This window comes from Nerophis ophidion, linkage group LG01, assembly GCF_033978795.1.
Source record: "Nerophis ophidion isolate RoL-2023_Sa linkage group LG01, RoL_Noph_v1.0, whole genome shotgun sequence".
NCBI classification, from domain to species: domain Eukaryota; kingdom Metazoa; phylum Chordata; class Actinopteri; order Syngnathiformes; family Syngnathidae; genus Nerophis; species Nerophis ophidion.
The window spans coordinates 56,920,842-56,947,281 of record NC_084611.1 but is presented as its reverse complement, the minus strand read 5'-3'; the positions used below and the strand labels follow the sequence as shown (position 1 = coordinate 56,947,281).

The window sequence follows — 26,440 nt, the reverse complement described above, 5'->3', positions numbered from 1 at the left end:
GCTTGATGGTAGGATGGTGTTCCCGGGATTAAATGCCTCTCATTTTCTCCTATTGCTGGGTATTGTGGCCAAAGTGCTCAATTTTTTGTTTCCTCTGACGTCACATGCACGAAGATAACACCTTCTGGCCAGAAAGGAGTTGTACAATCTGATTGTGTGTGGGACAAAGGAGTTTTTTAGTTTATTAGTCCTGCACTTGGGATGAAGCGGTCTAGCACTGAACATGCTCCTCTGGCTACTGATAACACTATGCAGAGGTTGACTGGCATCATTCGTGATGCTCAGTCGTTTTCCCACAGTCCTCTTCTCTGCCATCGTCACCAGTGAGTCCAGTTTTATTCCGATCGTAGAGCCGATTCGCCTGATCAGTTTCTCCAATATGTAGCAATCCTTCTTAGATGTACTGCCCCCCAGCACATAACGATGTAGTACAGAAAGCTGGCAACCACAGACTGGTAGTACATCCACAATATTTTTTTACACATGTTGAAGGAGCGCAGCCTCCTCAGGAAGTACAGCCTGCTCTGTCCTTTGCTGTACGAGTGGTCCGTGTTAACAGTCCAGTCCAGCTTATTGTTCACCCACATCCCGAGGTACTTGAATGAGTCCACGGTATGTACCTCGGCTCCCTCGATCTCTATGGGTTGTGACCTTGGACTCGACTTCCCAAAGTCAATGACCAGCTCCTTGGTCTTTGATGGATTGAGCTGCAAGGGGTTCCTGTGGCACCAGACAGCAAAGTCCCTCACCAGGCTCCGAAACTCCTGCTGTCCCTGGTGCACTCGACGATGGCTGTGTCACATCCAGAAGTACCCGGATGACACAGCTCTGAGTTGTAGCAGAAGTCAGTGTACAGAGTGAAGAGAAGAGGGTCCATCACCGTTCCTTGCGGTGCTCCGGTGCTGCTGATCACAGTGTTAGACGTGATGTCCTTTTAGTCTGACGTTCTGTGGCCTATCAGTGAGGTAGTCTGAAATCCAGGCAACCAGGCAGGGGTCTACTCGTATTCTGTCCAGCTTGTCCTGGAGAAGGTGGGGCCGGATAGTATTAAAGGCACTCGAGAATTCCAGGAACAGGATCCTCACAGTGCCGTTTCCCTTATCCAGGTGTGAGTGGGCTCGGTGCAGCAGGTAAAGGATAGCATCCTCCACACCAAAGCCTGCCCGGTACACAAACGGCAGGCTGTCCTGGGCATGTTGCACCTGTGTGGTCTGAGGAGGCTGAGAATGAGCGATCCATTGTCTTCAATTGATGAGAGGTGAGTGCCTCTGGTCTGTAGTCATTTAGCTCACTGGGGCAGTTCTATTTGGGAATTGGAACGATACACAACGTCTTCCAGAGGGTGGGCACTCTCCCCAGCTGCAGGCTGAGGTTGAAGATCCGCTTAAGTGGTTCACCCAGTTCTGTAGCACTGGTCTTCAGGAGTCAGGGGGCACACGTTGCCTGGGCCTGCTGCTTTCCTAGGCTGTAGCTTCCTCAGTTGACCTCTGACCTGGTCCGCAGAGATGACTAATGTCTGTGTAGAGGTGGTTGCAGAGGAGGAGGAGGGGGGTGCTGCAATGGATTGGGGGGGAGGTGTGTTGAGGGGAGGAGAAAAGGGGGTGGCTGCGATGAGGAGTGGGGTCTGGGAGAACATGGGCTGATTGAACTGGTTGAAGAAGTTAATCTCATTGGCCCTCTCTATTGTCCCCCCAACTACTCTGGTCTTTGTCTTGTGGCCTGTGATTGGTTTCCACACCTTTCCAGACCTCCCTCATGTTGTTCTGCTGCAGCTTCTGCTCAAGCTTCTTCCTGTAGCTGTCCTTAGCCGCCCGCACGCGTCGTTTCACCTCCCGCTGTGCTGCTCTCATTGCCTCCCTATCTCCACTCCTGTAGGCAGTTGTCTTTTTGTTGAGGACAGCTTTAACTTCTTGTGTTACCCAGGGTTTGTTATTAGGGTAGCACCGAACAGTCTTAGCAAGGCAGGTCACGTCTACGCAGAAGTTGAGGTAATCCGTGAAACAGTGAGTCAGCCCATTAATGTCCTCACCATGTGGAAGCAACACGTCCCAGTCTGTGGTGTTGTGGAAGTCCCTGAGGTCATATTCCGTTTCAGGGGACCACCTCCCTACAGAGCAAGGGTTAACATGCTACCTTTGGACCAGGGGAGTGTATTTTGGCTGCGAATGAACAAGATTGTGGTCAGACTTCCCTAGTGGGGTTAGGGGTGTGACCTTGTATACATCCCTGACATTATCATACAGTAGATCAGGGGTCACCAACCTTTTTGAAACCAAGAGCTACTTCTTGGGTACTGATTTATGCAAAGGGCTACCAGTTTGATACACACTTCAACGAATTGCCAGAAATAGCCAATTTGCTTAATTTACCTTTAATAAATAAATCTATATGTATAAAAAAAAATGGGTATTTCTGTCTGTCATTCCGTCGTACATTTTTTTCCCTTTTACGGAAGGTTTTTTGTAGAGAATAAATGATGAAAAAAACACTTAATTGAACGGTTTAAAAGAGAAGAAAACACGAAAAAAAATGAAAATTAAATTTTGAAACATAGTTTATCTTTAATTTTGACTCTTTAAAATTCAAAATTCAACTGAAAAAAATGAAGACTAAAACTAGCTAATTCGAATCTTTTTGAAAAAATTAAAAAAATAATTTATGGAACATCATTAGTAATTTTTCCTAATTAAGTTATCCATCCACCCATCCATTTCCTACCGCTTATTCCCTTTTTTGGGGTCGTGGGGGGCGCTGGCGCCTATCTCAGCTACAATCGGGCGGAAGGCGGGGTACACCCTGGACAAGTCGCCACCTCATCGCAGGGTTAGGGTTAACCCTAACACTAACCCTAATTAAATTAATTTAGAATTTGTTTTAAATAGTTTAAAATCCACTTTGAAATAAGATTTAAATTTGATTCTACAGATTTTCTAGATTTGCCATAATATTTTTTTTTAATTTTAATCATAATAAGTTTGAATATATATTTCACAAATATTCTTTGTTGAAAAAACAGAAGCTAAAATGAAGAATTATATAAAAATTGATTCATTATTATTTACAATAAAAATAAATTATAATTACTTGAACATTGATTTAAATTGTCTGGAAAGAAGAGGAAGGAATGTAAAAGATAAAAAGGTATATGTGTTCAAAAATCCTAGAATTATTTTTTAAGGTTGAATTTTTTATCTAAAATTGTCTTTCTGAAAGTTATAAGAAGCAAAGTGAAAAAATAAATGAATTTATTTAAACAAGTGAAGACCAAGTCTTTAAAATATTTCCTTGGATTTTCAAATTCTATTTAAGTTTTGGCTCTCTTAAAATTAAAAATGTCGAGCAAAGCGTGACCAGCTTGCTAGTAAATAAATACAATAAAAAAAAATAGAGGCAGCTCACTGGTAAGTGCTGCTATTTGAGCTATTTTTAGAACAGGCCAGCGGGCTACTCATCTGTTCCTTACGGGATACCTGGTGCCCGCGGGCACCGCGTTGGTGACCCCTGCAGTAGTTCAATTGTCCTGTTGTTTCTCGTGGGACAAACCACAGCCTGGTAAAAAGCAGCTAACGTTGAGTCCAAAATAGCATGATCGAAGTCCACAGGAATGATGAAAAAAAGCCTCAGGATGTTTTGTCTGTAGCCTCGATGTGATGGAGCGGATGAAGTAGGTGCTGGAAAAAGGTCTGTGCTTTCTGAATACTTTTATAATTGTAGTATTTCTGGTTCAACATTCTGTGACAGAACTTGTAACTCTGAACACTCATATCCCATATCTATCTTTTCCATTGAAATGAATTGAACATCACTTAAACAGCCCTTGAACAACAGCACACTTTTAACAATATTGAATAAGAAACCTGACCTACTTCCAGATTACAAGACTTGTATAAACTGCAAACAGTTACAGGAGCTGAATGAAGTAATGGTATAATAATGTACAGCATATGCCACGGAGAGTGGAATTCTACAGTATCACCTTCCAGTAGATTCTCAGTCAAACACACCATCAGCAGCATATCCGTTTCATGGATAAATGTCTGCCGCCTCAAAATAATTTTGAAGCCCTTAGCTGGCATTATGGACTCATGCATTAGTATAGGGCATATTATTGTAGCAGGTCCATGCTTACACTGCTCCGCCAAGTCGGCTTACACATACACCTGCGTCATGTTTTTTGACAGAAAATGGAGAAGCTCCGAATCCGTATTTTTGCACTCAGCCTAAAGCATAAGAAGTAGCCGAGAAAGCTCCAATAGTCTACACTATGTTACCAAAAGTAGTTGGCCACCTGTCTTGACTCACATATGAACTTGAAGTCCCATCCCATTCCTAACCCATAGGGTTCAGTATGATGCCAGTCCACCTCTTGCAGCTATTACAACATCAACTCTTCTGAGAAGGCTGTCCACAAGGTTGCGGAGTGCATTTATAGGAATTTCCCACCGTTCTTCCAAAAGCACATTGGTGCGGTCACACACTGATGTTGTTCGAGAAGGCCTGGCTCTCAACCTCCAATCTATTCATCCCAAAGGTGTCCTATCGGGTTCAGGTCAGGACTCTGTGCAGGCAAGTTAAGGTCATCAACACCAGACTCTGTCATCCATGTCTTTATGGACCTTGCTTTGTGCAGTGGTGCACAGTCATGTTGTAAGACGCTGGAAATCACTGAGCTCCTGAAAGCGGCCCCTGTTTGTAGAAACAGTTTCCATGCCTAAGTGCTTATTTTTATACACATGTGGCCTGGCCAAGTGATTAGAACACCTGATCATTTGGATGGGTGGCCAAATACTTTTGGCAATATAGTGTAGCTGAGGAATTATTGTACAGATATGCTTGTGTATCTGTACTAGTCTGTGAACAAGGAAAGGCTCTAAAAAGTAGGTCATCCTATTCGCAGTGGTTACATGTGGAAAATAACTAAAGCACTAGGTTTCTGTCTCTGACTGCACAGTTGTATTTGTATGCCTCCTGCAGTAACATTCTCTTTTTCTCTTTACCTTACCTTTTTATTTATCTCAACCTTCCAGTTCTCCCTTGTGCCATGTGCTTTCTGTCTTGGCTTCCCCTTCTGATCTCCCAGTCTTTTTAATACATATTTAATGTCATAATGATCATACACTATTCCATCTGTGGGTTTCCTTTCAAGGGAAAGGAAATCAATGGCTTATTCCTCATGGTGTCAGTAAACATTTCCTTCCATCTTGTAAAAGAAGAACCCTTTTGAAATGCCAGAACATATATTTTCTTCAGTAAAAAAACAACATGTATTTACGTGCCATCTATAATAAAGAAAAATATGTGGAAGTCATTGCTTCAGTAACATTGTCATTCAGTCACCGCAAAGACAAAGTATTGGTATCGCAATACACCACATTATTTCTTTAAAGACACAGTATCAATACACCAGCATTGTCATGACTTGGACTATGGTGTGGTTTGTGTTCCGGTGGTGCCAAGCGACTGGACCGGACACGGCGTGAAGGTAATGACATATTTTATTCTTAACTCAAAAAAGGAACAAACAAAAGGCGCTCACAGAAGAGGTACAAAAACATGGCTCAGAAAACTGAAACTTGCACTACGAAAAGACTATGGACAACAAAAACGAAAACACTTAATGTAACCGAGAAAGAGCATGGATCATCGGCATGGATAACATGGGGGTGTAGGAGGGTGATGTTGCTAGGCTGACTGCCTGGCAACTACAGGCTTAAATGGTGCAGTAGTGCTTGAAAACAGATGCGTGAGTTTAAATGAATCAGGTGCGTGAGTCGTGAGGACAGGTGAACTGATTGGTGGGCATGAAAAGAAAACAATGGAGTGAAAAAGGAACTAATGGAGTCTTGAAGTAATCCAACACAACTAAACAAAACATGATCACAAAGGCATGGCAAGCATCAGATGCTGATAGCATTGTAGTCACCATTAAAATTATGTGTAGGAGTATCGATCAAAATATTGAAAGCATCAGTACCAAGTGTCGGGTAGTGGTATTGGATCGATAGTGTCCTTTTAAAAAAATTTTTTTTACCCCTCACCCGCACAACTATATTGGGGGCGTGCCTTAAAGCCACTGCCTTCAGTGTCCCCTTCAACCTGTTGTCACGTCCGCTTTTCCTACATACACACTGCATGCCGGCCAAGTGGCATAATTTAAGCAGCTTTTTACACACACAAGAGAATGCCGAGCATACTTGGTCACCACCGATACAGGTCACACTGAGGGTGGCCGTCATAAACAACTGTAACACTGTTACAAATATGCGCCACAACGTGAACCCACACCAAACAAGAATGACAAACACATTTCGGGAGAACATCCGCACCGTAACACAACATAAACACAACAGAAAAAATACCCCGAATCCCTTGCAGCACTAACTCTTCCAGGACGCTACCCCCCGACCTCAACCCCACCCATTTCATTGTTATTTTATTTTCAAAATTCCCTCGAGATCAGGCATGTGACCACCTTGAACACCATTGATTTATTCGGGCCTATAAACATTTTTATTACATAAACTTTGGAATTGGCAAACAATTTAGACAATTGTCCAACAAGTGTGTTCTGCTAAACCACTAATGCTAACATAAGACAGCCGGATGTGTTTGTTATATTTTTTGCATTGAAAAATGCTACTGTTAGGAATCTGCAAACAGTTTCTTTAATCCAAGCAATAGAAAATAAATCAAAGCCTTTTTGTAGCCTTCACTTCTGGCAAATAGCATTTCTGAATGTACAGGTTTTCTCTTAATTGCCACGGCAAAATAAAAGCCGCCACACCTAAAAATGTGGGGGTTTTCTTACATGGAAAACACATAGATAAGTAAAATAATGTATAGTAGCCTCCAGAAGAAGTCACACAGAGTAAGACGCTCTTTTTAACGTTTATTACCAATCTCACGCGAACAACTGGGGCGGCATAGCTCGGTTGGTAGCAACTTGATGGTTCCAGGTTCGATTCCCGCTTCCGCCATCCTAGTCACTGCCATTGTGTCCTTGAGCAAGACACTTTACCCACCTGCTCCCAGTGCCACCCACACTGGTTTAAATGTAACTTGTTGATGTTGGTTTTCACAATGTAAAGCGCTTTGAGTCAATAGAGAAAAATGCTATATAAACATAATTCACTTCACTTCATTTCATCTAAGATGGACTGATGCAAAGTGGAAAAGTGTTCTGTGGTATGACGAGTCCACATTTCAAATTGTTTTTGGAAATATTCGACATCGTGTCATCCGGAACTAAGGGGAAGCAAACCATCCAGACTGTTATCGACACAAAAGCCAGCTCCTGGGATGGTATGGGGATGCATTAGTGCCCAAGGCATGGGTAACTTACACATCTGTGAAGGCACCATTAATGCTGAAAGGTACATACAGGTTTTGGAACAACATATGCTGCCATCTAAGCGCCGTCTTTTTCATGGACGACCCTGCTTATTTCAGCGAGACAATTCCAAGCCACATTCAGCATGTGTTACAACAGCGTGGCTTCCTAAAGAAAGAGTGCGGGTACTTTCCTGGCCCGCCTGCTGTCCAGACCTGTCTCCCATGGAAAGTGTGGCGCATTATGAAGCGCAAAATACGACAGCGGATACCCCGGACTGTTGAACAACTGAAGCTCTACATAAAACAAGAATGGGAAATAATCCCACTTTCAAAGTTTCAACAATTAGTTTCCTCAGTTCCCAAACGTTTATTGAGTGTTGTTAAAAGAAAAAGTGATGTAACACAGTGGTGAACATGCCCTTTCCCAACTACGTTGGCACGTGTTGCAGCCATGAAATTCAAAGTTAATTATTATTTGCAAAAAAAAATGTATGTTCATTAGTTTGAACATCAAATATCTTGTCTTTGTAGTGCATTCAATTGAATATGGGTTGAAAATGATTTGCAAATCATTGTATTCCGTTTATATTTACATCTAACACAATTTCCCGACTCATTTTGAAACGGGGTTTTGTATATATATTTATACATTGTGTGTATGTGTGTGTGTATATATATATATATATATATATATATATATATATATATATATATATATATATATATATATATATATATATATATATATATATATATATATATATGTATGTATGTATGTATGTATGTATGTATGTATGTATATATACATATAGAGAGAGAGAGAGAGAGAGAGAGAGAGAGAGAGAGAGAGAGGGAGAGATGTTAATGGGCTTCACGGTGGAAGCGGGGTTGGTGCGTCTGCCTCACAATACGAAGGTCCTGAGTTGTCCTGGGTTCTTCGGGATCTTTCTGTGTGGAGTTTGCATGTTCTCCCCGTGAATGCGTGGGTTCCCTCCGGGTAAACCGGCTCCCTCCCACCTCCAAAGACATGCACCTGGGGATAGGCTGATTGGCAAGACTAATTTGGCTCTAGTGTGTGAATGTGAGTGTGAATGCTGTCCGTCTATCTGTGTTGGCCCTGCGATGAGGTGGCGAATTCTCCAGGGTGTACCCCGCCTTCAGCCCGATTGTAGCTGAGATAGGCACTAGCGCCCCCCGCGACCCCAAAAGGAATAAGCGGTAAAAAATGGATGGATGGATATATGTTTATATATGTATGTTTATCCTATTAAATAATAAAACTTTTTTTTTTAATGTATGTATACATTTGTTTAGCCTTTTAAAGAAAAATTGTGCATACTGTATTTCCTGGAATTGCCGCCGGGGCGCTAATTAATTTAAAACCTCTTCTCACTCCTGCTTTTACCAAAGGCATGCGGTAAAAATAAGCATGCGCTAATTAATTTAAAACCTCTTTTCACTCCTGCGCTTACCAAAGGCATGCGGTAAAAGTAAGCATGCGCTAATTATTTTGAAACCTCTTCTCACTGCGGCACTTACGAAAGGTATGCAGTAAAAATTTGAGTCTGATGTAAACTTGGACCTTAAATCCTACTGAATAGCTCTTAATCTTCTTCCCGTTATGCGATTTTAAATTACCGGTATTGAAATCAGCCTCCTGCATTTTGAAAATTATAACAGGGGCCCCGAAAGGGAATAAGCGGTAGAAAATGGATGGATGGATAGCAGGGGAAGTGTCACTCGTGACGTCACGAGTTTGACCAGGCGGTAATACTAAGCATGCACTAATTATTTTGGGAAGCGAGTTTCACCCCGGCAGTAATTCAAGGCAGGCGCATACTATAAGCCCTGCGGCAATTCAAGGAAATACGGTAATAGCAGACTATACAAATCATAGGATGACATAATGATGACCACGCTCCCACTACAGCCCTCGCCAAGCTTCCATCACCACAAGTGTCTTGGCAATTTGGGGAAAACCCTGAGTACGTCCACGTCACTGCCACGTCACAACATCGCCGTTCTTTAAAAAAAAAAAAAAAAGACTGCAAAACATTGCAGGGACCCCGTTGAAAACAAGTTGCGGCATCTCAAGATGCTATCCTAAAAAAAATTGAATAAATTGTGGGCAGGGTCATCAAAACCTGCGTGCAACCTTACGGCCAAATGCATGAAATTTATGTTTTGGCCCTGTATTACACACATATCCAATTTTAGAACAAGAATCAAGAAAAGATGGATATCATTATAAGTCCCTTTTAATTTTGGCCAAAGTATGCATTATCCCTTCCGAGCAATTTCCGCCAAACTAAAAGATGCATGCTGATTGTCTGCTTTTCAGGTCGAAAATGGGTCTGGATAAGGAGCCAGGCTTGATTCACCTGGAAACCACCATCTCGGAAGGACGTAAGTCATTAAGTCCAGAATTTAGCACACAGTTCTATTGTATTGCATTGTGGGCTTTGTGCTGAAGTCGAGAGTGACAGGAATTTGCTTGGTGTTTTTTTTTTTTTTTTGTGAAGAATAATGCAGAAGGACAGTAAGAATAGATGAGTGTGGGGTCGCACTATGACAATGGAGTGGGAAAGTAATGCATATATTAGAATGTACTGAAAAGGTTAGGAATCCACACGTTCGGCCCATCTAGTTCAAATGAAATATGACTCGTCATCTTCCTGGCTGACAAACATTGGCACATTGTGTGGAAGAGATGGTGTCAGGATCGAATGTTTACTTTTTTGACCCAGGATTCATTCAAAATACTTCTCTCTCTCTGTCTATAATTGGACTCAGGATTTCAATCTGCAACGACCACATGTACCCTAGTTTCCGGACCATAGGGCACACCGGATTATAAGGCGCACCACCGATGGTCTATTTTCAATCTTTTTTCATATACAAGGCGCACCGGATTATAGGGCGCATTAAAGGAGTCATATTATTATTATTTTTGTCTAATTTGTCAAAACTTTATTGTGGTCTACAAAACATGTAATGGTGGTTCTTTTGTCAAAATGTTGCATTGATTATGTTTTACAGATCATGTTCTAGCCCCTTTAGACAATCGCTTCTAGATGCGCCGTTTTGTGGGCGGTCTTATTTACATGCCTCACCTTCGGCAGCGTCTTCTCCCCGTCATCTTTGTTGTAGCGGTGTAGCGTGCAAGGACGGGAGTGGAAGAAAGTATCAAAAGATGGAGCTAACTGTTCTAATGACATCCAGACTTTACTTGAATCAATAATGGATAAGCATTTCCTCATACGGAAACAACAACATGTGTCCCGGAAATGTGTCCGACTAAATCTCTAATAACTAAAGTTCCTTCATTGAATAATGCAAACTCACTTTTAGCACTTTAACGGATTGAAGTAAGGACTTGACACTACTTTATATTAGAAATGGCAACAGCTGAGGATGCATGTTCCATAACAAGAAAATAGAAAAAAAGAAAAATATAATCGACTAAGGCTTCACCACAGACTACAAAGGCGGACACGCACCATTTTTCAGGATTCATGCAGATCCCAAATACAGATCAGCAGGTACCAAAAGGTAAGAAAAGTTGTTTCTGCATTTTATTGCGATACAAAACGTCAGGAAATATGTCTTTCCTTATACACACACCATAATAATACTCATATGTTTAATGCGCCGACAATCCATCAAGTGGTGCGGTTTCATAGCTTACCAAAGTCGTACTAAAACATTTTGATACATTTTTGAGCGCTGTGTGTAATGTTCTATTGTAAGCTTTTTCTACTTACAGTTCCACAGAGTCACCCTGGATGCCAGTTGTGCAGAGTTGATAGGGTTTAGTATTTTTTTTGTAGTTTTTTCAATCATGTACTTTAGTTGACTTTTCAGTCTGTCCGATCCTCCTCCTCCTCCAGCACCCGGCCGCTCGTTGTTAAAGACAACAGATGATTAGTTTAACACATACCACCTGCGCAAATTAATCATCTGCCAGCTGTGTCTCGCCGTCAGCACATGCCACGCCCCCGTCTGATGGCGCTCTGTTTTCAGCACCCTGGACAGAGACGCTAAACCTTTACTCCTGCGGTGCGCTGATCACAATCCCCTTCCACGTCTATATTTTCAATGGAACATATAAAATGTTGGTGTTGTTTACTTGAGTCATATTGCAATCGTATTGCAGTCTACACATATTTATTATGTTTGATTCTCATCTACTGGTCACACTTATCATCACACCATGTTCCAAATAAAATTGCTTCGAGGTCGGTAAGAAAAAACAGAATTATTCCCTATGTTAGGCGCATCGGGTTATAAGGCGCACTGTCGATTTTTAAGACAATACATGGATTTTAAGTGCGCCTTATAGTCTGGAAAATACGGTAATCAACATAACATTTTGCAAAATATATATGTATATATATATATATTTTTTTTTTTTTGTATATATATATATATATATATATAGATATATATATTTATATCATATAGCCTACATTTCCAGATTAATAGTGATCACGGCACTATTGCATCAAGATGTTATATCGGGGACTACAAAAGGTAGCCACAGACCATTAATTTTGGTTATCAAATTATATATTGGTTAGTTTTTCTCTAATAATCGCGTAAACTGATTAACTTCTTAAGGCCCAAGCTGTTAGTGTACATGTTTTTTTTTAATTTCTTCTTGCAATTTGGGCTTATTGGACCCTAATTAGAATAAACGCTAAAAAAATCATCTTTTAATATGATGTACTTAGTCCATAAGCACACAAGTGTGTACTTCATGTGTAGTGACATGCAATTTTTTTTTACACTTTTTTTTTCCAAATACCATTGTATGTTATACTTTTCTGACACCACCAGATGGCAGTATAAGTGTCCACATTAGCGGCCGTAAGACCCCAATTCAGTAGTGTACACAATTTTGTAAATAAGAGCTAAAAGGTGTTGTCCACACATGTGGCCACTGAGGCCTTTAGAGGTAAAGGACACTTTTTATACATTTTAACATTTTTAAAATAAACAAGCATTTATATGAAATTGTTCTGTTTTGAAATTGCACTTTTAGCACGTGTGCAAAATTAAAATTAAATAAAACACGCTCCGCTGTTCGCCGCCAAAAAGACCACAGAACCCACACCACCACTCTCATGTGCGGAAAATATTTGATCATATTTTTATAATTTTTTTTTAGTTACACTGATTAAATGATCGATCAAGGCAACGGAATATTAATCAAAGTTTTATACTAATCAAATTATCGTTTCAAATGATTAATTATTGCATCCTAATATGGGACCGAACTGAGACCAACTTGACCCTGTTCCAAAGACTTGGTACCCCAATGGCAGTCGCCATTTCTGAGGTGCACTACATTGCCAAAAGTATTTGGCCACCTGCCTTGACTGATTGATTGATTGAAAGTTTTATTAGTAGATTGCACTGTACAGTACATATTCCGTACAATTGACCACTAAATGGTAACACCCGAGTAAGTTTTTCAACTTTTTTAAGTTGGGGTCCACGTTAATCAATTAACTCACATATGAACTTGAAATGCAATCCCCTTCCTAACCCATAGGGTCCAATATTATGTCGGTCCATCTTTTGCAGCTATTACTGCTTCAACTCTTCTGGGAGGGCTGTCCACAAGGTTGCGGAGTGTGTTTATAGGAATTTTCCATCATTCTTCCAAAAGCGCATTGGTGAGGTCACACACTGATGTTGGTGGAGAAGGCCTGGCTCTCATTCTCCGTTCTAAGTCATCCCAAATATGTTTTATCGGCTGCAAGTCAGGACTCTGTGCAGGCCAGTCAATTTAATCCACACCAGACTCTGTCATCCATGTCTTTATGGACCTTGCTTTGTGCAATGGTGCACAGTCATGTTGGAAAAGGAAGGGATCCTCTCAAAACTGTTCCCACAATGTTTGGAGCAGGGAAATATCCAAAATATTTTGGTATCTTGGAGCATTCAAAGTTCGTTTCCCAGGAACTAAGGGGCCAAGCCCAACTCCTGAAAAACCACTCCACACCATAATTCCTCCGCCACCAAATTTCACACTAGGCACAATGTAGTCCAAAATGTACCGTTCTCCTAGCAACCTCCAAACCCAGACTCATCCATCACATTGCCAGATGTAAAAGCGCGATTCGTCACTCCAGAGAACACGTCTCCACTGCTCTAGAGTCCAGTGGCGAAGTGGTTTACACCACTGCATCCCACGCTTTTCATTGGACTTGGTGATTTATGACTTAGATGAAGCTGCCCGGCCATGGAAACCCATTCCATGAAGCTCTCTGTGTACTCTACGTGGGCTAATTGGAACGTCACATGAATTTTGGAGCTCTGTAGCAACTGACTGTGCAGAAAATCTTTGCATTCGCTGAACTCTGTCAGTTTACGTGGCCTACCACTTGGTGGCTGAGTTGCTGTTGTTCCCAAACTTTTCCATTTCTTATAATAAAGCTGACTTTGGAATATTGAGGAGCGAGGACATTTCAAGACTGGATTTGTTGCACTGGCGTATGACAGTTCCACGCTGGAAATCACTAAGAGCGATCAATTCTTTCACAAACGTTTGTAGAAACAGTATCCATGCCCAAGTGCTTGATTGTATACACCTGTGGCCGGGCCAAGGGATTAGGGCACCTGATTATAATCATTTGGATGGGTGGCCAAATACTTTTGGCAATATAGAGTACGTAAACAACACACGGCCATTATTACTTCAAAATAGAGTCAAAGCTGTCTATAGCAACCACTCAAAGGGCTACTATATGCAGGTTTGCCATGGAGCTAAGTGCAGCTGCTTTACGCCTGCGGAACCGATAATGTACAGTTCCACTTTTGTCATTAGTCACTTATGCTGTATTGCATGTCTGCACTGTCATTTTTCCAATGCTCCAGAGCTCTCAGCTGCAAATACACTAGGCTTCAATTTGGACCGAATGATGCAGAAAAGCCATAGCAATTGTGCATAGAAGAAGAGAAAATAGGACAATAAACAAAGTAGTTGAAAGTTTTTATAAGTACTTTGTAAGTATTGGACTAAATCTTGATGAAAGGTTTCCAGTCATTTAAGGACCTGAATGATACTATCAATAAAAAATGTAACCACCAAAGAGGAAATAATCGAAATTGGTAATTATTATTATTATTGTTATTATTATTATTATCCTTATTATTATTATTACTATTATTATTATTATTATCATTATTATTCGGTCAGTGGTCAACCAAATAAACAAGCAGTTTTACATAAACAAACAGTTGTACATTCAAAAATGTAAAATGTTGCAGACCGTAAGGGTTTAGGCTGAAGTTGAACACTTATTGCGCCAAACTCTATAAACAATGTCAAATACAAGATGAGCTTCCAAAAAATATAACATTTCCTTGGCACAACATTGTGGTGGGCGTGGCCTGCGAACCTGCAGCAAAGCGGGGTGTGGTAGAACCGGCTTCGAGATTAGCGACAGGTGCGTAAATGATACAGCTAACACTCTCAGCCTGAGAGTGTGTGTCTTATCACCTGTCGCTCTGTTAAAGGCAGCAGTCTGGAAGGAGAGGGGGAGTTGTTGATGGCAGCGAGAGTGCGAGCAGAGACGGCTCACTGGCGAAATTGACAGACATTTGCTGAAAAGCATAAAAACATTTATTGAAAAATAACAGATCGTTCACAAATATGAGGCTGTCCTGTCCATCATTGGTGGTCCAAGGAACCCTGAGGAGCAAAACCTCCATAAACATATTATAAATACACCTTGTACACAACATAAACAGTGTTCAATTACATTCACAGTAAAGACGTGAAATATCCTTGTACAAGGGTGACACAAAAAAGCGTTCATCATATAAACTTGAACAACTTTTGGAATAATTAATAAATTATTTTTTATTTTTCAGATTTACCAAGAAGAATTATTGTTCTAAAAGTGTAGAAAAATTTAAATTTCGAGATGCCATGGACTACTGAACCAAAGACATATAGAGTTGAGGCCTATTTTCGGCTGAATTCTATCCAGGCGGCTGAATTGCAATTCAAAGAACGATTTGGATGTCGTGAATTACCTGCCCACACAATGATCTACAGATGGGTCAACAAGGACACCACAGATCTACAGATGGATCATCAAGGACACCACAAAACGTTGATGCAGTCAGAGACTCTGTTGTTCGCAGCCCACGCAAGTCTGTGCGTCGACAAAGTCAGGAACTTGGAATGACCGGGAGTCTGTGCGGAGAATTTTGATTGCAGATCTCGACCCCTATCCTTACAGGATACAGTTTAAACAAAAGCTTACACCTGCCAACATGAGGAAACGAGTGATCATGTGCCATTGGCTTTGCGATAAGATTAAGGCTGCCCCAGACTTCCTTAACAATGTCTGGTTTTCAATTGCAACTCAAAGAACGGTTTGGATGTCGTGAATTTCCTGCCCACACTATGATCTACGGATGGGTCAACAAGTTCCGAACCCGTGGGACTGTTAATAACTTCAATCGTTAAGATACTAGCAGACAATCACACTCTGGGCGACCAAAATCGTCAAGGACACCACAAAACATTGATGCGGTCAGAGACTGTTGTTCGCAGCCCACGCAAGTATGTGCGTCGACAAAGTCATGAGCTTGGAATGCGCGGAGAATTTTGATCACAGATCTCGACCTCTATCCTTACAGGATACAGATTAAACAAAAGCTTACACCTGCCGACATGAGGAAACGAGTGGTCATGTGCCAGTGGTTTTGTGATAAGATTGACGGTGCGGCAGACTTCCTTGACAATGTCTGGTTTTCGGATGAGGCACATTTTCTGTTGTCTGGTCATGTGAACTCTTAAGAACAACATCTTTTGGGGTAGCACACCCCCTGAGTACTGTCTGCAAAGGCCATTACACTCTGTCAAGTGTACTGCATGGGTCGCCATCTCCAAACATGGCAACATTGGACCATTCGGGTTCGAGGACGATGAGTGGTTTGTGACAATCAACACCGAGCGATATTTTCAGGTGCTTGGCAAATTCTGGACAGGAATTGGTCGACAAAGAGGGGTTGTCATGGACCTCCAGTGGTTCCAGCAGGATGGTGCCACACCCCACACTTCAAAGGAATCATTGGCATGGCTACAGCATCGTTTTCCTGACCGACTGATCAGACGCGGGTGTGACCCGGAGGGGTCGCCGCATTCACCGGACTTGAACGGCCAAGATTTTTAGCTGTGTTGATACCTTGAGGACAGAGTATATGGCAACAATCCCCAGACTATCCCTGATCTGAAGGCAGCAATCGCAGCAGCAATAAGAGCGATCGCAAGGGAAGAACGTGGGAGGGTCATCGAGAACTTTGCCCGCCGGTTCCAAATGTGCTTGCAGCAACGGGGGAGCTCATTTACAGCACATTTTTGAGCGCCAGTTAAACAAAGAGTTTTTGTGGTGCATACTTGAAACTATAGAGAAATCTGCTACATAGATTTAACCTAATGTAGCTGAATTTTTGTGTTAATCTAAATAAAATTTTGGAAGTTATTCGATTTTTATTGATGAACATTTTTGTGTGTCACCCTTGTACATCCATCCATCCATCTTCTTCCGCTTATCTGAGGTCGGGTCACAGGGGCAGCAGCCTAAGCATGGAAGCCCAGACTTTCCTCTCCCCAGCCACTTTGTCCAGCTCTTCCCGAGGTATCCCGAGTCATTCCCAGGCCAGCCGGGAGACATAGTCTTCCCAACGTGTCCTGGGTCTTCCCCGTGGCCTCCTACCAGTTGGACGTGCCCTAAAAACCTCCCTAGGGAGGCGTTCAGGTGGCATCCTGACCATATGCCCGAACCACCTCATCTGGCTCCTCTCGATATGGAGGATTAGCAGCTTTACTTTTCCTCCCGGATGGCAGAGCTTCTCACCTTATCTCTAAGGGAGAGCCCCGCCACCCGGCTGAGGAAACAATTTTCAGCCACTTGTACCCGTGATCTTGTCCTTTCTGTCATAACCCAGAGCTCATGACCATAGGTGAGGATGGGAACGTAGATCGACCGGTAGATTGATAGACCTTGCCTTTCAGCTCAGCTCCTTCTTCACCACAACGGATCGATACAGCGTCCGCATTACTGAAGACGCCGCACCGATCCACCTGTCGATCTCACGATCCACTCTTCACTCACTCATGAACAAGACTCATAGGTAATTGAACTCCTCCACTTGGGGCAGGGTCTCCTACCCAACCCGGAGATGGCACTCCACCTTTTTACGGGCGTGAACCATGGACTCGGACTTGGAGGTGCTGATTCTCATCCAAGTCACTTCACACTCGAACTGGACATTGGGGGCGGTACTTCTGGATTGGCAGACCGGGGTGGTTGTTCCTCTCTTTAAGAAGGCGAACCGGAGGGTGTGTTCCAACTATCATGAGATTACACTCCTCCGCCTTCCCGGTAAAATCTATTAAGGTGTACTGGAGAGGAGGCTACGGCGGATGGTCGAACCTCGGATTCAGGAGGAACAGTGTGGTTTTCGTCCTGGTCGTCGAACTGTGGACCAGCTCTATACTCTCGGCGGGGTTCTTGAGGGTGCATGGAAGTTTGCCCAACAAGTCTACATGTGCTTTGTGGACTTGAAGAAGGCATTCGACCGTGTCCCTCGGGAAGTCCTTTTGACAGTCAATTGTTCCCATTATGCAAAACCAACCGTTCTTACCTACTGGTATCAATCAATCAATGTTTATTTATATAGGCCTAAATCACAAGTGTGTCAAAGGGCTGCACAAGCCACAGCAACATCCTCAGTTCAGATCCAACATCAGGGCAAGGAAAAACTCAACACAGTGGGCTAGGGTGACCGGTGCAATGGATGTCGAGTGGATCTAGCATAATATTGTAAAAGTCCAGTCCATAGTGGATCCAACATAAAAGTGAGAGTCCAGTCCATAGTGGATCTTACATAATAGTGAGAGTACAGTCCATAGTGGATCTAACATAATAGTGAGAGTCTAGTCCATAGTGGATCCAACATAATAGAGAGAGTCCAGTCCATAGCGGATCTAACATAATAATGGTTGGGTCCAGAACATAGTGGATCTAGCATAATAGTCGGAGAGTCCAGTCCATAGTGGATCTAACATAATAGTGAGAGTCCAGTCCATAATGGATCTAACGTAAGAGTGAGAGTCCACTCCATAGTGGATCTAACATAATAGTGGGAGAGTCCAGTCCATAGTGGATCTAACATAATAGTGAGAGTCCAGTCCATAGTGGATCTAACATAATAGTGGGAGAGTCCAGTCCATAGTGGATCTAACATAATAGTGAGAGTCCAGTCCATAGTGGATCTAACGTAAGAGTGAGAGTCCACTCCATAGTGGATCTAACATCATAGTGGGAGAGTCCAGTCCATAGTGGATCTAACATAATAGTGACAGTCCAGTCCATAGTGGATCTAACATAATAGTGAGAGTCCAGTCCATAGTGGATCTAACATAATAGTGAGAGTCCAGTCCATAATGGATCCAACATAATAGTGAGAGTCCAGTCCATAGTGAATCTAACATAATAGTGGGAGAGTCCAGTCCATAGTGGATCTAACATACTAGTGAGAGTCCATTCCATAGTGGATCTAACATAATAGTGAGAGTCCACTCCATAGTGGATCTAACACAATATTGTGAGAGTCCAGTCCATAGTGGATCTAACATAATAGTGAGAGTCCAGTCCATAGTGGATCTAACATAATAGTGAGAGTCCAGTCCGTAGTGGATCTAACATAATAGTGAGAGTCCAGTCCATAGTGGATCTAACATAATAGGGAGAGTCCAGTCCATAGTGGATCAAACATAATAGTGAGAGTCCAGTCCATAGTGGATCTAACGTAAGAGTGAGAGTCCACTCCATAGTGGATCTAACATCATAGTGGGAGAGTCCAGTCCATAGTGGATCTAACATAATAGTGACAGTCCAGTCCATAGTGGATCTAACATAATAGTGAGAGTCCAGTCCATAGTGGATCTAACATAATAGTGAGAGTCCAGTCCATAATGGATCCAACATAATAGTGAGAGTCCAGTCCATAGTGAATCTAACATAATAGTGGGAGAGTCCAGTCCATAGTGGATCTAACATACTAGTGAGAGTCCATTCCATAGTGGATCTAACATAATAGTGAGAGTCCACTCCATAGTGGATCTAACACAATATTGTGAGAGTCCAGTCCATAGTCGATCTAACATAATAGTGAGAGTCCAGTCCATAGTGGATCTAACATAATAGTGAGAGTCCAGTCCGTAGTGGATCTAACATAATAGTGAGAGTCCAGTCCATAGTGGATCTAACATAATAGGGAGAGTCCAGTCCATAGTGGATCAAACATAATAGTGAGAGTCCAGTCCATAGTGGATCTAACATAATAGTGGGAGAGTCCAGTCCATAGTGGATTTAACATAATAGTGAGAGTCCAGTCCATAGTGGATCTAACATAATAGTGAGAGTCCAGTCCATAGTGGATCTAACATAATAGTGAGAGTCCAGTCCATAGTGAATCTAACATAATAGTGAGAGTCCAGTCCATAGTGGATCTAACGTAATAGTGGGAGAGTCCAGTCCATAGTGGATCTAAAATAATAGTGGGAGAGTCCAGTCCATAGTGGATCTAACATAATAGTGACAGAGTCCAATCCATAGTGGATCTAACATAATAGTGGGAGAGTCCAGTCCATAGTGGATCTAACATAATAGTGAAAGTCCAGTCCATAGTGGATCTAACATAAAAGGGAGAGTCCAGTCCATAGTGGATCTAACATGATAGTGAGTGTCCAGTCCATAGTGGATCAAACGTAATAGTGGGAGAGTCCAGTCCATAGTGGATCCAACATAATAGTTGGAGAGTCCAGTCCATAGTGGATCTAACATAATAGTGGGAGAGTCCAGTCCATAGCAGATCTAACATAATAGGGAGAGTCCAGCCCATAGTGGATCTAACATAATAGTGAGAGTCCAGTCCATAGTGAATCTAACATAATAGTGGGAGAGTCCAGTCCATAGTGGATCTAACATACTGGTGAGAGTCCAGTCCATAGTGGATCTAACATAATAGTGAGAGTCCAGTCCATAGTGGATCTAACATAATATTGTGAGAGTCCAGTCCATAGTGGATCAAACATAATAGTGAGAGTCCTGTCCATAGTGGATCTAACGTAATAGTGGGAGAGTCCAGTCCATAGTGGATCTAACATGATAGTGGGAGAGTCCAGTCCAAAGTGGATCTAACATAATAGTGGGAGAGTCCAGTCCATAGTGGATCTAACATAATAGTGGGAGAGTTCAGTCCATAGTGGATCTAACATAATAGTGGGAGAGTCCAGTCCATAGTGGATCTAACATAATAGTGGGAGAGTCCAGTTCATAGTGGATCCAACATAATGGTGAGAGTCCAGTCCATAGTGGATCTAACATAATGGTTAGAGTCCAATACATACTGGGGCCAGCAGGAGACCATCCCGAGCGGAGACAGGTCAGCAGCGCAGACCTTTCCCCAACCGCTGCCCGGGCAAGCGGTCCACCCCGGGTCCCGACTCTGGACAACCAGCATTTCATCCGTCTGCTTGTGTGTATTTGTAATCTCCATAGGTCCCGAAAATTTGAAATCAAACCAATTAAGGCATGGCAGAATTGTTGATAAAACTAACTTGCCTTCTAAACAAACTCCAAACCAGTCGTGTGGAATTTTAGACTTTAGTTACGCAATTTGCCTGAGTGTGGGGCAGTATAGCTCGGTTGGTAGAGTGGCCGTGCCAGCAACTTGATGGTTACAGTTTCCCGCTTCGGCCATCCTCCACCATTTTTCTAAAAGAGCATTGGTGAGGTCACACACTGATGTTGGTAGAGAAGGCTTTGGTCTCAGTCTCCGTTCTAATTCACCCCAAAGATGTTCTATCGGGTTAAGGTCAGGACTCTGTGCAGGCCAGTCAAGTTCATCCACACCAGTCTCTGCCATCCATGTCTTTATGGACTTTGCTTTGTGCACTGGGCGGTATAACTTGGTTGGTAGACTGGCTGTGCCAGCAACTTGAGGGTTACAGGTTCGATCCCTACTTCCCCCATCCCAGTCACTGCCGTTGTGTCCTCGGGCAAGACGCTTTACCCACTTGCTCCAAGTGCCACCCGCATTGGTTTAAATGTAAATTAGATATTGGGTTGCACTATGTAAAAGCGATTTGAGTCACGAGAGAAAAGCGCTATATGAATATAATTCACTTCATTTTAAGAATCTCTCATAATCCTCACAAAGAAACGGGGGGAAAAGTGTCTTTTAGCCGTCTTTGTGTGCCGTTCTGGCCATTTTCGGCTCCTAAATGGCTGTCAAAGTGTACCAACTTGTCGGAGTACCTACTCAGACTTCTTCTGTCTAGTTGAGATGTGCATGATTTATGATCTGGAATCAGAGTCCGTACACTTTTTCCATTACCAAATTCAAGCAATTTTTAAAGGACTTTCAAGATCAATTTTCCAATTTTTCCAGTACCCTTCAAAAGGCAAAAAAACGGTGTGAATCAATCCATCCTAGTCACTTATGGACTTTGCTTTGTGCACTTGGCGGTATAACTTGGTTGGTAGAGTGGCTGTGCCAGCAACTTGAGGGTTACAGTTCGATCTCTACTTCCCCCATCCTAGTCACTGCCGTTGTGTCCTCGGGCAAGACACTTTGCCCACCTGCTCCAAGTGCCACCCACACTGGTTTAAATGTAAATTAGATATTGGGTTTCACTATGTAAAAGCGCTTTGAGTCACTAGAGAAAAGTGCTATATAAGTATACTTCACTTCACTTTGTTTCGCAGTGAATATCTCCAAATATAGTAGAGGTTTACCCACAGAGCTTTGCGCGAGTTTTCCATTTTTATTCAGTTGGAGTCCGAAGTTGTAGTAAGAAAGTTCCTTGTTTTTCTCTATCATCTTCTAGTGCGGCAGATTGGTGTCATTTCTAATTAAAAAAAAGTAACGTATAGTCTTGAAGTAGACTTAATATGGAAGCGCTAAAAACTGGGAAGAAACAGCCGAAGGGAGCTTGGTCCGGAGGATGACTTTGGCATGTAAATAAGACCGCCTAAAAAACACCGCAACCTGAAGAGACAATCAAAAAGTGGGTTAAAGATGGTCTGCACTGCAAAAAAGTCCGTGTTCAAAAACAAGAAAAAAAATACAAAAAATTAGGGGTATTTTATTTGAACGAAGCAAAATTATCTGCCAATAGACCAAGAAAATTTGGCCTGTCAAGACTTTCCAAAACAAGTAATATTCCCTAACCGAAATGAACCCAAAAATACCTTTAAAGAAGTATATTCTCACTAATAACAAGTGCACTTTTCTTTGTAATAAAAAATTAGACCTTTTTGTTGAAAAATATTCTTAAATTAAGTAAATGCTAGTGCCATTATCTTGACATAATGATATGCGCTCTGCATCATGATTTTTCTTTTCACGCTTGAAATAAGAAATGATTACTTTAAAAAGTAGCTTTATACTTGTGAGTGTTAATGACACAGCTTTGCAACAGTTGATATTCTAGTTTCAAGCATTTATTACTCAATATAGGTTATCAAATGTCAGCAACAAGCTGTAATATCTTACTAAGATAGTTTAGGACAAAAACCCTTAAAATAAGTAACACATTCCAACATAACATCTGCTTAGTGAGAAGAATGATCTTATCAGACAGAAAATAAGCAACTATCACCCTTATTCGAGATATGTAATCTTACTTAGATTTCAGTTTTTGCAGTGTGTGAAACAAAACAAATGCTAAATGTTGACCAAAGCTCGGCTATTACCGTATTTTTGGACTATAATGTGCACTTAAATGCTCTTTTATCATGCGCTACAACAGGGTAATTGAAGGTATGCCAAGGGGTACGTGAGATTTTTAAAAAATATTTTAAAAATAGCAACAATTCAAAATCCTTTATAAGTATATTCATTGAATAATACTTCAACAAAATATGAATGTAAGTTCATAAACTGTAAAAAGAAATGCAACAATGCAACATTCAGTGTTGACACCTAGATTTTTTTTTGTGGACATGTTCCATGAATATTGATGTTAAAGATTTCTCTTTTTTGTGAAGAAATGTTTCGAATTATGTTCATGAATCCAGATGGATCTCTATTACAATCCCCAAAGAGGGCACTTTAAGTTGATGATTACTTCTATGTGTAGAAATCTTTATTTATAATTCAATCACTTGTTTATTTTTCAACAAGTTTTTAGTAATTTTTATATCTTTTTTTTCTAAATAGTTCAAGACTCCAAATGAGCAATATTTTGCACTGTTATACAATTTAATAAATCAGAAACTGATGACATAGTGCTGTATTTTACTTCTTTATCTCTTTTTTTTTCCAACCAAAAATGCTTTGCGCTGATTAGGGGGTACTTGAATTAAAAAAAAATGTTCAAAGGGGGTAAATCACTGAAAAAAGGTTGACAATCACTAGGCTAATACAACAGAATGCCGTTCGTATCCTTACTGTGTAGTTCAAATTTGAATGTCAATAAAAGGAAGTCTAAGTCTAACTTAAAATAATAGCCCGGTGCGCCTAATGTACGAAATAAATCTGGTTGTGCTTACCGACCTCGAAGCAATTTTATTTGGTGCATGGTGTAATGATAAGTGTGACATGTAGATGGTAGTCACAGAGGCGGTATAGCCCGGTTGGTAGAGCGGCCGTGCCATTAACTTTAAGGTTCCAGGTTTGATTCCCGCTTCTGCCATCCTAGTCACTGCCGTTGTGTCATTGGGCAAGACACTTTCAATCAATCAATCAATCAATGTTTATTTATATAGCCCCAAATCACAAATATCTCAAAGGACTGTACAAACTACTACGACTACAACATCCTCGGAAGAACCCACATAAGGGCAAGGAAAACTCACACCCAGTGGGACGCCAGTGACAATGATGACTATGAGAAACCTTGGAGACCTCAAATATGGGCAACCCCGCCCCTATAGGGGACCAAAAGCAATGGATGTTGAGCGGGTCTAACATGATACTGTGAAAATTTAATCCATAGTGGTTCCAACGCAGCCGCGAGAGTTCAGTTCAAAGCGGATCCAACACAGCAGCGAGAGTCCCGTCCACAGGAAACCATCCCAAGCGGAGGCGGATCAGCAGCGTAGAGATGTCCCCAACCGATACACAGGCGAGCGGTCCATCCTGGGTCCCGACGAGCGGTCCATCCTGGGTCTCTTTACCCACCTGCTTCCAGTGCCACCCAAACTGGTTTAAATGTAGCTTAGATAATGGCTTTCACTATGTAAAACGATTTGAGTCACTAGAGAGAAGCACTATATAAATAAAATTCGCTTCACTTCACTTCACACACATAAGAGATATGTGTAGACTGCAATATGACGCCAGTAAACAACACCAAAGTTTTAAATGTTCCATTGAAAATAAAGAACATTATACACAACACTCAAAAATCCGTCAAATGTTTTAGTATGACTTTGAAGCCGCACAGCTTGATATATTCTCGGCCCATTACGGCTAGCGTGGTCAGAGATACGAGTATTATTATGGTGTGTGTCTAAGGACCGCAAAATGCACCTATTAGCAGACATATTATTTGGCATTTTTTTTCACAATATTATGCAAAACCAACTTTTCTTACTTCTGGTACCTACTTATGAGTATTTGAGATCTGCATAAGTCCTGAAAATTTGCGCAAGTCCGCCACAGTAGTCCATGTCGATAACGTAGTCGATAGGCTTCTTCTTTTTTCTCTATCTTCTTGTTATGTTTTATGTTTAGAAAAAAATCATAATATAACCCCTTTAATGCGCCTTTTGTATGAAAATAGACCTGAATAGACCCCGCTCATTGGCAGTGCCCTATGGTCCAGAAAATACGGTACATGTTATATAGACATCAAGGAGGTGTTTTAAATGTAGAAAAAAAAAATAACATGACACCTTTAAATATTGTTCTGGCTCCATAAGACACACATTTTTGTTTTTTAATTATTCTTCTGTTTTAATTTGGAAAAAAATGTGTTTGTTTTTTGTTTTTTTTTATGATAAAGGCAAAACGAGTATGAGAGCACATTGTGTTGGTTCAATGTGCACAATTTTACATCTTAGTTGCTCAGACAGTAATGTGTTCATACAAGTTTAGATTGGTGTATGGCATAATTGTCAAAGTAAAGGGCCCGCGGATGAATTATCTATGGCCCCGGGATGACATTTGATTAGTATTAGAACCGGCCCACAGGCCACAGCCGCCTGCTGCCTTTTTGCACGCACCAATATTCCATCAGTGTTGGTGTTAGGAATTATAAAAATGGGGTCCCAGGGACCCCATTTTCAAGTCATAAAAATGGGGTTCCACAGTACATTTTTGGGGTCCTACTTTTTTGTAACAGTTTTTAAAACAAATGATATCTGTTATATCTCACATTCTATATAGTGTTTTGGAAAAAGGTTGTCATAAACGTTACTTACATCATTTTAAAAACATTTTAGAAAATTAAATAAATGTTCATGTATTCAGTTACAAACATTAATTAACTTTTTTCTTTCCTTCCTGGATCTAAACTTTACCTCTGCCAATATTTTTTTTCTATATTTTTATTGTAATATTTTCAGAAAACCAGATTTGGACAAAGGAATGAACTCAGATGCCGAGTAGGGATACATAGTAGGGATTTTATCTTGACAGCTCTTTCACCTCCAGAGTCAGAGTAATACAAAATCTACAAATAACAAAAACGGTCAGCAAAAAAGGTTCCAAAAAAAAAGGGAATAACTAAAAATCACTCCTAAAAGGAGGAAAATACAAAAACAAAGACGAACTATAATTTGCGCCGTATCTGCTATAAAACTTATTAACATAAAACGCTCCAATAGGAGGAAGAAAACAATGATTCTGAAAATGTCTACACTTAATCTTAATCTAATAATGGTAAACAAAAAATCGCTCAAGAAATTTGAGGAAGGAAAGATTAGTAGGGAAAAAAATGATAACTCACCACTTAGGATGAACAAAAGCGAAATAATACATTTCACTCTGAGGAGGAGAAAAAGTCAAAATAGCAACGTGGGAATTCAGGATCCAAGAAAATAAGCGTGGGACTATAGGCAAGGCA

General features: G+C 41.3%; 1 protein-coding gene across 5 annotated transcripts in view; it reads left to right on the top strand.

Annotated features, from left to right (window-relative positions):
• Positions 1-26,440, top strand: part of LOC133557422 (VPS10 domain-containing receptor SorCS1) — a 415,482-nt gene that overhangs the window by 243,566 nt on the left and 145,476 nt on the right. For all 5 annotated transcript variants that reach the window (XR_009807768.1, XR_009807769.1, XM_061907883.1 and 2 more), the window contains exon 6: positions 9,674-9,738. Coding sequence is in view for 3 of the 5 variants with exons in the window: in XM_061907883.1 (XP_061763867.1) it covers positions 9,674-9,738 (65 nt within the window). In the remaining 2 variants the exon portion in view is untranslated. The remainder of the gene's footprint in view (positions 1-9,673; positions 9,739-26,440) is intronic.